Source organism: Crinia signifera, chromosome 3 (assembly GCF_055691185.1).
Source record: "Crinia signifera chromosome 3, ASM5569118v1, whole genome shotgun sequence".
Lineage (NCBI taxonomy): Eukaryota > Metazoa > Chordata > Amphibia > Anura > Myobatrachidae > Crinia > Crinia signifera.
Window position 1 is genome coordinate 200,369,230 of NC_139219.1, and position 17,387 is coordinate 200,386,616.

The 17,387-nt window shown below is 41.4% G+C and overlaps 1 protein-coding gene across 1 annotated transcript in view; it reads right to left on the bottom strand.

The window, feature by feature from the left end:
• Positions 1–2,496: 2,496 nt before the first annotated feature.
• Positions 2,497–17,387, bottom strand: part of LOC146062954 (collagen alpha-1(XIX) chain-like) — a 266,102-nt gene continuing 251,211 nt past the window's right edge. The window contains exon 14 of the mRNA XM_083174964.1: positions 2,497–2,571. Within this exon, the coding sequence (XP_083031090.1) occupies positions 2,497–2,571 (75 nt within the window). The remainder of the gene's footprint in view (positions 2,572–17,387) is intronic.

Sequence of the window (17,387 nt, forward strand, 5' to 3'; positions counted from 1 at the left end):
AGCTGCCCTTTTTTTAATGAAAATAAAATTAAGGTGTTTTTTTTTTTTTACTGCAAGGGCTGTTAAATGCGCTGTAGTCCAGGGGTGAGCCAAGAGTGCTGTATAATTCATGGGGTGTTGCTAAGTAAGGTGTGCTTCTCTTTTTTATAATTAAAAGAATACACATTTTTATTTTTACTGCAGGAATTTGTCTGCTGTATAATTCCATGCCTGCCACCATGTGTGCCGTAACAGTCCAGGGGTGCCACCATCTGTGCTGTATAATTCCATGTGTGCTGTATCAGGTCAGGGGTGCCACCATCTGTGTCGTATAATTCCTGGGGTAAGCCAAGTCTGCCGTATAATTCATGGGGTGCTGCCAAGTGTGCTGTATTAGTCCAGGGGTGGTGCTAAGCGTGCCATATCAGTCCAGGGGTGATGCTAGGTGTGCCGTATCAGACTAGAGGGGATGCTAAGTGTGCCATATCAGTCCAGGGGTGATGCTAAATGTGCCGTATCAGTCCAGGGGTGATGCTACCTGTGCCATATCAGTCCAGGGGTGATGCTAGGTGTGCCGTATCAGACTAGGGGGGTGCTAAGTGTGCCATATCAGTCCAGGGGTGATGCTAAATGTGCCGTATCAGTCCAGGGGTGATGCTACCTGTGCCATATCAGTCCAGGGGTAATTCTAGGTGTGCAGTATCAGCCTAGAGGGGATGCTAAGTGTGCCATATCAGTCTAGTTTTTGTGCCGCACACTTGTGTGGCTTATCATAGTTATCCAGCTACCTCGGTGCAACCTTTTGCCCTAAAAACAATATTGTAAGGTGTGAGCTGTTCCGAATAGACTGTAAATGAGTGGAAATGAATGTTATTGAGGTTAATATAGCGTAGGAGCAAAAAAAAAAAAAATTCTGCGATTTTAGCAGTTTTTATGCTTTTTTAACAAAAAAATCAGAACCCAAAACCCAAGAAATCCAAACACAAAACACTTAGGAGGTGTTTTGGCAAAACCCATTAGAACCCAAAACCTCAAGGTAATCAGAACCCAAAACCCGAAAAGTGGCCGGTGCACATCTCTAATATATATATATATATATATATATATATATATATATATATATATATATATATATATATATATATAGATACAGAAGTACCGACACACTCGCCATTCCTAAGAATGGGGTGCAAACAGCACCCACTTCCCAGGATGGGGTGCATTGGCCTGTGACCACACACTCTAGTAAATACAAACACAGGGGGCCTAGCACTCACTACAACAAACTAACTCACCTTAACATTCAAATAATCAATTAAATAAATAATGGGGTTTTAGTTCATGAATTGATCAATGCATTTAAGCTTGCAGCCCATCGCCAAGGGACCCCATTTCACTGCAAGTCCTACACTAACAACTGATTTTCATGGGAACCTGGCAACTGCTTACACATCATAGCTAAAATGAACATGTGTTATTTTCCTGGGTTAAAGCTCAATTGCCATGTCCTTATGGCTTTTAAAAGGTGAGACCATCCCAAACACAGCACTTGAATTAGTATTAAAGGGGCAGCTGTCACAGGTTTCAGGTAAATGAGCTTATCTAGGGTGCATGATAAAGCTATGATCACAGTAACAGAGGTTAGGAACATTCTTAGGAATGGCGAGTGTGTTGGTACTTCTGTATCTATATATTTGGGTTGATTTTTAATTAACCTCTGTTACTGTGATCATAGCTTTCTCATGCACCCTAGATAAGCTCATTTACCTGAAACCTGTGACAGCTGCCCCTTTAATACTAATTCAAGTGCTGTGTTTGGGATGGTCTCACCTTTTAAAAGCCATAAGGACATGGCAGTTGAGCTTTAACCCAGGAAAATAGCACATGTTCATTTTAGCTATGATGTGCAAACAGTTGCCAGGTTCCCATGAAAATCAGTTGTTAGTGTAGGACTTGCAGTGAAATGGGGTCCCTTGGCGATGGGCTGCAAGCTTAAATGCATTGATCAATTCATGAACTAAAACCCCATTATTTATTTAATTGATTATTTGAATGTTAAGGTGAGTTAGTTTGTTGTAGTGAGTGCTGGGCCCCCTGTGTTTGTGTGTATATATATATATATATATATATATATATATATACATATACATACATACATACATACATACATACATACACACACACTATGAAACACTCTTAAAATTATTGTGCAGATCTTGCAATAAATAGAAAAAAAAAATCATGTTCCAGTCTGAGAGTTTAGAAAAGAAACAACATTTAAATAGCATTTTTACTTTAATTACAAGTGGCAATGTGACCAAAAAAAATCAATAATTTTTTTGTTAAATTACATTGTAGAAGAATACCAATATCACAGATTGTTAACATTTAGGGAACTCTATAAAATACATACGCATTATTGCAATGTTTCAGATACTATTATATTTTTTAGAAATGAGAATCCTTGAAACAATGATTGCTTTTTATATGAACAATTATTTTCTTTGCAACTGAATTTTAATGGCAAAAAATTTCTACCTTTTCTCCCCTGGGGCCTGTTGGACCTGGAAGTCCTGGTTTACCATCCAAACCCTGTGCAGAGAAAAGAGTACATATTCATAATTGAAAACTGCGTGCATTACTGCTGAATTATTAACATGGTGATAATAATGAAAACAACTTAGATGTTCAGTACCCTCCAATCTTCATTCCAAAGATCACAGTAAGTGGAAATATAGAGACAGGCTGGCACTGAAATGATAAGCAACATCTGTGCATTGGTGGGTGCAGAGCATTAAATCAGCGAGTGTTCTAAATACTAAATATCTGTGCAACTTCTCTTCTTGCTAAAATTACATTAATTTACCATCTGGAAGAAGCATCATTTAGAGTTATGAGATTTTAAATACCCACTTGAATTAAATTAGTGGAGGAATAAATAGTTCTGATTTAGCTGTTAGTTGGCCTTTAACAAGATAACAAAATGCTTCATGAGGTAAATTGGAAATTTAAGTTCCCATGTTCATCTGCAAACACTTAAAAGTAAAAGCAAATATGTTTTTTTTTCATGTGTTTATTTTATTTGTAACATTAGTGACATTTGTAGATTAATTTGCAATGATCTAAGAATGCTCGCAGTAGTCCGACTTGTGAAAAAATATATATTTTTTAAATATTACACAATACATTTTATAAATACAGTTACAACATAAATTTTTCATCAAGTAATGGCCTGGAACCTCTTAATATGGACACATGAGGTGCCAGGGAAATTTAGGCTGCGGAAGAGTTTAGAGTGGCAGTGAAAGTTAAGCTGCCCATACACGGTCCGTTTATCGGATCCGTTTGGGACTTAAACAGCACACATCGGATCAGATCGCATCCCTAGTGCATGCTGTGTGCATGCACTGCGATCCGATACGATGTGTACCTAGTACAAATAGTATGTGCAGCACAGACTTTTTGTGCCGTACTATGTGATGCGTGGGAGCGCGCAGCGCATAGTACAGAATGGATGCCGGTGAACGGCTCCGTGTATGGGCAGCTTTATGCTCTCGGGGGACAAATGGACAAATGGTTTGCAGATGGTCATGCTTTAAGTAGTCAGATTCGGGGGTGTTGAGGTGGCTGCGGAGAGTGAAGTGGTGTGGTAGGGAAATAACACTGTAGGGGGACAATTGTGCTGAGGATAACACAATAATCTGACAAAAAGGATAATCTGGCACACTCCTGGAACTGTACCTGTATAAGAAAGCATTACCAAATGATGTGAAGCATATGGTAGTAATATATATATATATATATATATATATATATATACTGTACACCAGTGGCAGTTTTCACCTATGGGCTGCAGGGGTTGCAGCCCCCTCCAGGTAAAATCCACCACTGTGTGAATCCAGATGCAGTCTGTGGGACTACACTGGCTTCACTGTGACTGACTGACTTCCTATTGGAAGTCCGACCTGACAGTCACTCAAGGCAATCCCATTGGGAGGTGTTCCCTCACGCCAGAATGCGCATACTGCGCATGCACTGGCCCCAGTCTCCATGGGCTGCCTTTACAGCAGCCCCCAGAGGCATATTCAGGTTCCTGAGTACGGCGAATGCCCAGTATCGTCTGTGGTACTGCACATGCGCAGAACCCACTTTTTGGGCTGCTCTGCAGTTGCGCACTGAGAGGCATTCTGGCAGGAGGGAACACCTCCCAATGGTATGAAGTTACTGCGCATGCGCTGGCCCCGTGCAGGGGACCGGCGGTTGGAATCGGCAGCAGTGGGGAGCGCAGCTGCGGCAGCAAAGGAGGGGGGCCCTCATTACAGCAGGGTGAGAGCCACCACTGTTGTATACTGTTCCCTAATTTTTTATTACATTGTTAGGTTTCCAAAGCCCATCAGTGAGAGCTACTTTAATTTTTTATCTTGCAATGTAACTTTGCAAGTTTCTGATGTAATTTAAACCAGGTAAATAACTGTGAAATGAGCCTCAGGAACTGTATTATGCATTGTATCATAAATTACACAGGTGAGTTGGTAATGTTTGCTTAATTATGCATGTGGAACAAACAAGATAATAGAAAATGCATGGTAGCAACATATTTTATCATCCAAAGAAATGAGAGATACTAATTAAAACACTGCAAAAAAATGTCTTAAAATGAATACAAATGTCAAACATATCAAACAGATACAATGAAATATATTTCAATCTTGAGTTTGAGAAACTGATAATGAAAAATCGAAATTATGACCAGTCAAATGTAATTTTTTTAAAAAAATGTAAAAGTTATCTCTCATAACTTCCTAGATGTCATAAGATAATTTAGCTTATTCACTTCCATAGAAAAAGTACATATGTCTCTGGCAGTAAATACGTAATGTCAGCAACTAAGGGGAACATTTATTAAAGCCTCTAAAAATGAAAAGAGGTGATATTGCTCATAGCAACCAATCAAATTCTATAATTTCCCTATTGCATCCTAAAAAGTCAGCTGCTCTGGGTGCCATCAAAACATATGAACAGGTAGTGGAAAATAAGCGTCACTCCAGGGGACTTGAAACAAATACTTTATGTAGTCAGAGCAGGATCACATGCATAAAGGTCGACTTTCCAATACATGATAGTATTTTTCTCAAGACAGCATGTTCCTGAAAGAAAGTACAACAACCACAACAGCGGCGCAATCAAACATAAATATTCACCGGGTAGGCTATGTCCGTCCTGCGGCCTAGTGTGGCTTCTGCTCATCCTCCCTCTGGAGGACGGGCGCTCACCACTGACGTCATCTCTTCCCCTGCTGCATAGCAATGGTATGGGTAAGGACACGTCCCCGGCCGCACTGACAGAGCAACCGCGCCAGACTCTCACATAAATATGGCAAGGTGTAAACAATATTATTGAAAATAAACAAATAAACTATGAAAAATGAACCTATATAATGCGACCATGGTAATGCCAGTATCATGCACTAATGATACAAATAAGAAATCGCAAAAACATGATAATAATAAACAGAATAAAGCAAAGCTATAAGAAGATGTTCCAATTAAAGCGATCATTTAACCCATGTGGTTTAGGTGTATGGAGTTTAAGAATCCATTTGGATTCTACCTTCAAAATTGCACCATCCCTATCGCCTCCCCGTGATGGGGTTGGAACATGATCAATAATGATAAAATTGATATACAGCACTTTATGGCCAGCCTCAGCACAATGGCTGGCGACTGGTTGGTCAGATTTCTTGCTAAAAATGGCATTGTTTATGGCGGACCGGTGAAGAGCCATTTTTTTCCCGGACTGTGCGAACTGTTTTGCCCACATAATACAAAGGACACGGGCAGAATAACAGATACACCACATGGGTGTTGAGACATGTTAGAACATGGCGAATGTGGAAAACATGATCATTATGGGGGTGTTTAAAGGACTTGCATACTACAAGATTTTTACAAGTGGTGAACTTGAGGCACCGATAACATCCAGGTGGTTTGTGTAAAAAGTTGGTTTTAGGTGCTACCTCAAAACCGGTGATGTCAATATGCATAACATCATCCTTGACTGACTGAAAACCAGGTAATGTCTTATCAGTTTTAACTATAGGCCACAAAGCTGTGGTGGCTCTCTGTACCACCGGACTTGATGTGGTGTATTGCTGTTTCCAAGCTAACACAGTGTTGGATGGGCGCTTATGGATAGAGAGGAGTTCAGACCTTGATGTGGCCAAGATTTCTGACTGTGTGTGTTGTAGTGATCGTAAGGCATATCCCTATGGGCAAAGCGCTAAACCACCTGGTTTGTGCTCTTGATGGCTGCCTCTGGGGAACTCGATATACATGCCACCCTCATGAGTTGAGACTTAAGTACAGTAGCGCCAGTTTAAGGGGCTTAGGATGGTGGCTCGATGCCAGGAGCAAGGTGTTACGATCAGTGGGCTTATTGTAGACTTCTGTGATGATTTTGGATTCGCCGATGGTGACTAACACATCCAGGAAATTGATGCAGTGCGGTTGAATATTGATTGTATATTTGATGGGTGATATAGTGGCGTTAATTTGAGTCACATATTCCTCCAAGAAGTGAACTGGACCTGTCCACATGAGAAACTAGTCACTGTTAAATCGAATGAATAATAGTAGATACTTGTTGAAATCATTGTTGTACAAAAAATTCTCATTCTCCTCGCCAAACATAAAAATGTTGGTGAAGCTAAGTGCCACTGGGCTCCCCATGGCACACCCACTGGTTTGTTGGTAAAAGTAACCATCATACAGGAAATAGTTACGCTCTAAAGTTATTGCTAACAGTTACAGAAAGAGAGAAGGGGCCATTTCGGTGACATTGTTGTTCCTCATAAACGCTGCCACTGTCGCTATCCCCGCCATCTGAGGGATAAAGGTGTACAAGCTGCTTACGTCCATTGTTACCAGGACAGTATGTTTGGGTATTGTATCCAGACTTTGAAGCCGTAAGAGGAAGGCCGTGGTGTCTCTAAGGAACGTGGACTGTTTCTGGATATAAGGCTGGAGAATAATATCCAGCAATTTGGAGACAGGTTGATATAGGGAATTATTGGCTGTTATGATGGGACATCCAGGGTTTTTTTCAATGGTTTTATGTACTTTGGGACCGTGTAAATGAAAGGTATAACAGGAAGTTTCTGAACTAGTGCTGTAGCCATTTGGATTTGAGAACCCCATTTAAGACCGCCTGCTGTAGAATGCGGTCTAGATCCACCTTATATTGTGGTGTGGGATCCTTGGTGAGTTTGATATATGTTTTGGAATCACCCAATTGGGCATATAGTAAATTTGTATATTCTTCCAAATTTTGAATAAAAATATTCGAATGATGATGTGCCGGTAGCTGGCTAATTGTTTCAATGCATCCTTTTCACTTCTGGATAGATTGTGGTGGACTCGTGGTGCTGCTGCATTATATTTGATGACTGCTTCATCAACCAGGTGAGAAAAAATGGGCAATGATTTATTTGTAGAAACCGGGTCAAATGTCGATGTGGATCTAGATCTTATGAAGTCGCTAAAGATGTGTTGCTCCACATTACTGGGCTCATGATGCTGGATATGTTCTTTTAACCTGAGGTTCCGTTCAAACCGGTACTTATCAATCTGCCACTGTGTATCATTGTGGCCGTTGCCAGGGATAAAGGACAAGCCTTTGTTCAATACCGATACTTCTGATGGTGAAAGAATATGACTGTAGAGATTGTAGCGATCCGCGCGTTTTGGCAGCTGCGACAGGTGGACGTCCTCTGCCTCGCTTTTGGATTGCGGGTGCTGGATCTAAAGGGACATCCCCCAACCGACCAGGTGTGCGATCCCCCGACCAGGTGTGCATGGGCATTGGATGAACACACATATCTATGCTGCATGCTGCTGCTGGTTATTTTTTCTCCAGTCCTAAGTCCTTACACGATCGACCTGTATTTATTCCAACTGAGGCACCCATAATTTAAATAAAGGGACCTTTAAATTCACAGAAAACTCCAATTGCATCTAATCAGTGGATTGGAATGTATAACCCTGAAGAAGTCGTTAAGACAAAACGCTTCGGGTTGTCATCTAAAACAGGGTTACTATCCATATCAATTATGAAGAAATTTAAAATAGATTTATACACTTGACTGCATATACAGTTTTAGCTGTTTTTATGTTTTAATAAATATATGTAAAACTTGTCAAATTGTTGTGTTGCCTCAATCATCATACACAACACAAGCTGCCTGAGACACAAAGATTAACCTGCCTGGAATGGACAACTGACAGGTGACAGGCGATGTGGAGCTTGTCTGTCCTTCTGTCAGTTTGCATCAACTCCACCAGCACTGTCCAGCGCTCCTCTGCAGTAGCAAGCCCCGCCTCTTCATCTGAAGCCCTGCCCACGTGGATCCGGAATTGTGGTACACAGACGCAGCACACCCAGTCCGGGACCCGGGGATCCCCAGCAACCTCGACTTAGAAAAAAACGCTCCCGAACACGAAGCACCGCGCGCACAGGTATCATCATTTCCTTTTCAGGAAGCATTTCAAATCGTAAAGGATTACAAATAGCGGGATGCCGCTTCACACTGCAAGACTGTATAAACTTTTTTTAAGGAATTACCACTTCATTGGGTACATAGCCAATCCGAGTGTACACACCATACAATTTATTGGACATCCAATCCATGACCCAATTTATTTAATTCTTCAATATTTTTTCTATTCCACATTTTTTTCGTTTAATTGTATTCTGATATTGTGTAATTCAGGCACAACATTCATGTACTATTCTGTAAATCATATCTATTGCCCTTGAAGGAATGCACTCTTTCAGCCCGATTGACTGAACAGTGTATTGAAAAGGCCAATTGCCATATGTATAAAAGCTACATTTGTAAATAAATAAAGAACAACATTTTATCAAACATCTGTAGAATTTCAGTGACAGAGCGCGGCACCACCACCCATTCCATTATCATACACAACACGGTGGTGGCAAAAATTATAAGCACGCTCTATTTTCTTATATATATACAAACGCATATAGCCGGCACTATTCCAACAAACAGGTACTTTGGGCCGTTGCCCACCAATTCTCAAGTAGCCAGGACTGGAGAACTAATACAATACCAAATGCAGGTGTCACTCAGATCGATCAATGAAGCAAAGGAGACGGCGTTACTTAGCAACGTTTCATTTTCTAAACGAAAATGAAGCGATGAATGAAATTTTCGTTTAGAAAATGAAACGTTGCTAAGTAACGCCGTCTCCTTTGCTTCATTGATCGACCTGAGTGACACCTGCATTTGGTAACCTGCTGTGTGGTCCACGCTGTGCTTCACCCCAAATGGATGCCCTTGTTGTCTAACTCCTGAGGAAGGTCCTATAAGGACTGAAACGCTAACGTTGAGTACCCTTCTTTTTTACATTGATGTCTATGTGAATACAAATACACAGCTTTTTATTTTGCATCAAACAGTCTGGAGAGTGAGTCTTTTTGGTCTTTATATACATGGACTTTTTTCTTGCGAGGAGAGTTCTGGACGTCACCCCAGCGGTTGCACATTTGTTGTATGGAGTGCGATCCTATATCATATATATATATATATATATATATATATATATATATATATATATATATATATATATATATATATATATATATATATATATAAAGAGATGTAGATCTGGCACTCCACAAATAAAATGGTGTTGCAGCTTGCCCCCTGCCTTCCATAAACCACACAGGTCCTCAATAGCGAAATAGCAAGGTGGCACTCGGAGTCGTTTTCAAATGCAAAAATACTGCTTTATTGCAGATATCAGGTGTAAGCACCAACACAGTGTTTCGGAGTAACGTAATGCCAGCACTTGGCATGGAGTGAATTAAACATCCCCATCTGCATGTCACACTGGGATGCATGTGACTCAGGGATCCAATAAGGGCATAGGGCTGGCTAGGTTGACTGAGTGATAATAGCAAGAAGAGGAGGAGACTTCCTCTTCTTCCTGCAGAATTCCCCGCCCTCCCTTCCCTTTTGCTCTGTCGAGGGTAGCGGGTTTAATCGCGTTAGCTGATAGGTGGGAAAGAACGGCAGATTTAGTCAATTAGCTCACACTACTTGTTTATGTTGACATTTCAATGGCTTGTTTGCGGTGCACTCACCTCTCATTGGCTTAGGCCTTTCGCTTGATCACCAGTTCAGGGACAGCGACCCCACCCGGCTGGGTGGGTAGTCTATGCTGTTGGGTAGAGTTGGATACCGCCTGTTTTGAATTAGGCCAGTTACGTTAGAGTTGGTTTGGAGTTACATTAGTAACCGTTCTTTCTTGGCCACCATTAATTAATTCATTAAAATAATTTAAATAATCAAATTAGCTTAAAATTTGCTACAAATAAATCAGTTAACAATTTCAGCCAACCCTATGCCTCCGAGTCTTTATTTCAGGTTTAGTTATGTTAAGTTAAGAATGTATATTTATGACATGCTAAAGGTACACATAAGATGTTGGGATGTTTAAGCCGCAGCTCGTCCTCAGGGTACACCTGATACACCTGATATCTGCAATAAAGCAGTGTTTTTGCATTTGAAAACGACTCCGAGTGCCGCCTTGCTATTTCGCTATATATTTGCGCGGGGGGGGGGGGCACAAAGTATGCCCTTGCTCCGGGAACTCAAGTCCTGTCGACTCACTAATGGTACGTCTGGGCAAATAAAGATCTTTATTTTTTGGGACTGACTAAAAATGATAAAGCAAATTATAATAAATATGCCCCAACAAATGACAGCACCCACATTGCTGTAAGCTTACTTGCCTCTTGTAAGTTGCTTGGCACTTGCAATTGTTAAAGAGTGATAAGACACTGAGGATAGAATAGTGAGTGGGTGGAGAAAGATGGTGCATGTTCTAATAAGCAAGATAATTGTCTCAGCTTGCAGTGCACATTTAATATTGCCTGATTAGCTCTATCTGTCCAGGAGTAGCATTTGCTCTTTTAATGGAGCAAGCTGGCAGCTGTTGTGATCTGGCAGATTACAAAATCTCTGTGGTCTTAAGTGTACTACACAGTAATTTCATACTGCGTGAGTTGTAAACCACAGAGGTGGAAGCCATAGCCATAATTTTAGAGCCAAAGGAAAAAAAAATATACAGCATTGAGGTATCCATAAATGATGTTCAACAGGTTCTAATATAAATCTCAATGAACAAAGGAATTGGGAAATAAACTCTTATCACATAATCGCAAAGCAAGGTCACATTATACATCTGTTTAATTCTATACAACACATCCATTTTAACTTCTATTCACTCTGTAGGGCCAGATGTACTAAGCTTGTAAAGTGATAAAATGGAGAGTGATAAACCACCAGCCAATCAGCTCATAACTGACATGTTATAGGCTTTGTTTGAAAAGTTACAAGCTAAAAGGTTGGTGGTTTATCACTCTCTATTTTATCACTTTTCTAGGCTTAGTACATCCTGGTCTTTGTCTGTTATATGCAACATGCACTTTCATTGTCATTTACTACGGGTGTGGATCATATTGTCTACAACAACTAGGTCGACAAGCATTGGGTCGACATGCAGCAAGGTCGACATGGGACAATGTCGACATAGGTTAGGTTGACGGGGTCATTCGGTCGACACACACATTGTCAACATGGGCAAGGTCGATAGTCAAAAGGTCGACATGGGGTTTTTCACTGTTTTTTTTTTTTTACCTGAATGTCGATACTGTCGACATGGACACATTTTAAAGTGCACCGCATCCCCTTGCATCGCTCACTGCGCATGCCATGCTTCAGGCACGGTGCCTTGCTACGCTCGGCACACTATTTGGTTCTCCCTCCACGCCCTAGTGGTTTTTAGGACATGAAATACAGCCTGTCAGCACATGTCAGCTCAAAAAATAGTAAACCCCATGTCGACCTTTTGACCGCCGAGCTTGCCTATGTCAACCAATGCTTGTGTTGACCTAATGACCTGTCAACCTAAGCCCATGTCGACCTAGACCCATGTCGACCTTAACCCATGTTGACCTAGATCCATGTCGACCTTCCTACAGGTCGACCTAATGGTGTCGACCCAATGTATGTCGACCTAGTTGTTGTAGACAATATGGTACTTGTTTCCTAGCACGGCGCCCATCGCATCGCATACCATAAGGCATAGGATGGTATGCGATGCGATACGATGTTCGCCGATGTTATACAATTTTAAATTGTATACCACCGAATTGTATGCCATTTTATGGCATATACAATGGTATACGATTTTAAATTGTATAAGCACCCTAATGGGTGTTTTCAATGTTAAATGTGAACCCTATAAGATAAATAATTGTATAAGCACCGTAATAGGTGCTTACAATGTTAAAAGCACCCCCACGCCACCCGTACTATCAACGCCAACACAAAGCGTGGCGAGCGCAGCGGTACGCGTCCTCCGACCTTTTCATACCCCCACTATCCACGTCGGCGTGGAGTTGACTCTATATAGTGTCCGAAGTGTCCGAGGCGTGGCCCCGAGGGGACGCAGAATACATCTGAAGAAATGTGCGTCCCATCGCGGGGCTTGCTGTGCTCGCCATGCTTCGGGCTCGGTGGCTCGCTGCGCTCGCCACACTGTATAAAATCAACTCCACGCTGATGTGGATAGTGGGGGTATGAAAAGGTCGGAGGACGCATACCACTGCGCTCGCCATGCTTCGGGTTGGCGTTGATAGTGGCGTGGGTGTGCATTTAACATTGTAAGCACATATTAAGGTGCTTATACAATTAAAAATTGTATATAAAATTTAAATCGCATTGCATTGCATTGTATGCCATATACAATGGTATACAATTTTAGATTGAATACAATGACATACAACTGAATATCGTGGGCGCCGTGCTAGGAAACAAGTACCGACAATATAACCGTATCTCTGAACTTCTAGGGCAGTGTCAACTCTGTATGCAGCATAGATTACTTTCTAACTATGGAGTCTATTTACTAAGTTGGATGAACATAAAGTATCAGTCAAGTCAGCTCCTAACTGTGATTTTTCAAAGACAGGGGCTGATTCAGACCTGCTCATAGAGCAGCCTATTTGGCCCATCTGTGGATGGTGGGGTCTGCGCATGGGTGCTAATGCGCATGTGCAGACCCCGCAGCGAGCGGCTTAAACAAAAATTTAATTAGCCGTGGCGCTCGCTGCCTGATTGACAGGCAGAGGGCATTCTGGGCTGGACCCCCAGCATTTCATAGAAAGGAGGGGGGGGGGGGGGGGGCGTGCGTTCAACATGGTGGCATTAACCTGCTTGCTAGGCTCCGAATAAACGCTGCCTAGCTAGCAGGTCTGAATTGGGCCCACAGCCTGTAACATGGTACTTAAAGTAGGAGCTGATTAGTTGGTACCTCCACTTTATCTCTCTCCATGGCTTAGTAAATAGACCCCTATATTTCAAACCAGAATTTACTTCTGCTGTGTTATAGGTCACATAAACAATATACTGTAGCTACTGACTTGCAACTACAGTCAATAAAAGGTATTTGTTTAAAATTTGTGGAAGCAAATATAATATTTCGAAGCTTTGTGCAATGAGTTTTCTCTGGTTTTAGGAGGTGCTGATCATATATTTTGTTATCATTTGTAAACCAACCTCATGGTGCCTTAAGGTTGCCATACCTGTACATCAGAAAGATATTTTACCCAATCATACAATTGATTGTAAGATGGATTGTATGCAGATTGTGTGCACATTGTGTGTCCAAAAACCACCACAATCATAAGCGCAATCGATCTTAAGATCGATCTTTCTGATGTATGGCCAGCATTACTCACAAGGGGACAGATGCACTAAGCTTCAAAAGTGATAAAATGGAGAGTGATAAACAGCCAGCCAATCAGCTCCTACCTGCCATATCACAGACTGTGTTTGAAAAATGTCAGGCAGGAACTGATTCATTGGTTGTTTTATCACTCTCCATTTTATCACTTTTGAAGCTTAATGCATCTGGCTCAAGGTGATATAATGTATTTAGCTTCCTTTTCCACTGTGTGTGAAACAACATTTTTCCTAATTTGTTGGGAATACTTGATACCCATCTTATTATTATGGAGCTATATAAAATGTTGCATTTAACTTGCTGGTGTTACACTTATCAACTTCAGGCCAACAGCTGCCAACAGCTGAGCTTATTGCCTTACACTATGAGACTTGTCTCCTTTCATACAGTACATTAGATGACATCAATGTTAGCAGTTACACTTGATTGTAACATTCATAAAACTAGGATTAGGTTACATAAGGGATAACAAAACTAATCATAGCTCATGCAATTGGCACAGGAACATGTAATGTTAGATATAATAGTATGTAGACTAGACCTCAAATAAAATAAAATACATTTTTCTATTAAACTTGGATATAGGCACATCATTTCGGAATCTGTTATTCAAATAATAAATTTATACAATCGTGCATAACAGTTCTAATTATATTTAAGGGACTTTCCTTCTAAAATGAACAATGGTCAAAGATTTTAAATGTGTTTTGTTTAGAAATAAAAACACATATACTGTAGCAGTAAACCATTAAATCCTTTTGCATGATGATAAGTATCCCTTTTGAGACTGCAGCAGGTTGAGATTATCAACAGACCTATTGTCAGAGACACCCCCCCCCCCCCCCCCCCCCGGTATTCCTTTTGCATGATCTGTCTCACATGTTCTCTCACATCTGCATGATCTGTCTCACACCTGCATCTCACACCTGCATGATCTGTCTCTCATCCACATCCGCATGACACGTCTTACATCTGCACCCACATCTGCATGATCCGTCTCGCATCTGTATCCCACATCTGCATGATATGTCTCACATCTGCATGATCCGTCTCACATCCGCATCTCACATCTGCATGATCTGTATCACGTCTGCATCTCACGTCTGCATCTCACATCTGCATGATCTGTTTCACATCCTCATCTCACATCTGCATGATCTGTCTCACATCATCATCTCACATCTGCATGATCTGTCTCACATCCTCATCTCACATCTGCATGATCTGTCTCACATACACACCCCACATCTGCATGATCTGTCTCACATCCGCATCCCACATCTGCATGATCTGTCTCACGTCTGCATCTCACATCTACATGATGTTTCACATCCTCATCTCACATCGGCATGATCTGTCTCACATCCTCATCTCAGATCTGCATGATCTATCTCACATCCTCATCTCACATCTGCATGATCTGTCTCACATCCTCATCTCACATCTGCATGATCTGTCTCACATCCTCATCTCACATCTACATGATCTGTGTCACATCCACATCCCACATCTGCATGATATGTCTCACATCCACATCTCACATCTACATGATCTGTCTCACATACACATCCCACATCTACATGATCTGTCTCACATCCACATCCCACATCTGCATGATATGTCTCACATCCACATCCCACATCTGCATGATCTGTCTCACATCCGCATCTCACATCTGCATGAGGTTTCACATCCTCATCTCACAACGGCATGATCTGTCTCACATCCTCATCTCACATCTGCATGATCTGTCTCACATCCTCATCTCACATCTGCATGATCTGTCTCACGTCTGCATCTCACATCTGCATGATCTGTTTCACATCCTCATCTCACATCGGCATGATCTGTCTCAGATCCTCATCTCACATCTACATGATCTGTGTCACATCCACATACCACATCTGCATGATATGTCCCACATCCACATTTCACATCTACATGATCTGTCTCACATACACATCCCACATCTGCATGATCTGTCTCACATACACATCCCACATCTGCATGATCTGTCTCACATACACATCCCACATCTGCATGATCTGTCTCACATACACATCCCACATCTGCATGATCTGTCTCACATCTGCATGATCTGTTTCACATAATCATCTCACATCTGCATGATCTGTCACACATCCTCATCTCACATCTGCATGATCTGTCTCACATCCTCATCTCACATCTGCATGATCTGTCTCACATCCTCATATCACGTTTACATGATCTGTCTCACATCCACATCCCACAGCTGTATGATCTGTCTTACGTCTGCACCTCACATCTACATGATATGTCTCACATCCTCATCTCACATCTGCATGATCTGTCTCACATCCACATCTCACATCTACATGATCTGTCTCACGTCTGCATCTCACATCTACATGATATGTCTCACATCCACATCTCCATGATCTGTCTCACATCTACATCCCACATCTGCGTGATCTGTCTCACATCCACATCTCACATCTGCATGATCTGTCTCACATCTTCCAAACGTCCAATTTCTACAATTTAAACATGTAAACAAAGCTTCTTAGATAAATCCTTTATGCTGGTTTATCAAACTAGGATGACATGAACACATTGCTGTAATGCTGCATTTGTATGCCCAACTACCAGCACCATCACCAGCAAATTTCTATCACATACATTACATTGTTCTATTCACAATGTATGATTAATGTCTACCAAGTGAGCACATCCACCACTCACATGAGCTATATCCAAGGTAATGACACAACTGCACCTACATATATTGCCACGCTCATGAAGTGTCCACTCTGTGACACGTGTGACATGCAGGGTGAAATGTGCGTGCCCCCCACAACACTTGTGCATTAAAGATGTACCTGCGGCTCATTGAAAAGCATTAACCAATGCAGAGTAGCGTATCAGAGTCACGGTCTTATTGCATCTCCGATAAGTGTGGCTATATCTGTATCTCTTGTCTATGCTCCACACCAGTCATGATAATGTATGGCCCCTCCTGTATACTGTGAGGGAACTGGAAACCAGAAAGAATTGTGATCCCTGAAGTGGCAGTGGTCTTCCCATTCACGATCAGAATTGGAAGTTTCCATCAGTGCCATGGACTGTTCAAAGTGGGTGGGGGGATGAGGTTGAGAAGAGTGGGTGTTTACTGAGCATACTGTAAATACTCCTCTCCATATTCACTTAACAGTTGGCTTATTTAGGTGAAATCCACTCAGGCAGAGAGGCAATATCTTACAGCACCTGACACTTTTTTAAATTGACAGGAGAGAAACATATTCTCATCTTATTATTGGTTTAACTTATTTAGAAGCCATTTGTTGTGCAATAATAACAATGGATTTGGATTGCTTATTCAAATTGCACAGGAACTTCCTTACACAAAATCCACCATATTTAGCTTCATCCAATCAGTTTCCAATCAGGCAGGAATATGGGCACATGGCTCATTTTATGCCAATGCCTATAAATTTGAATACCACGTGTACTCTATGCCTCAGAAACAGGAGGCATGTGAAGAAATAGTTTAACCAATCTGTATAAGTGAATGAAGTTTTTAAAATATTAACTCCC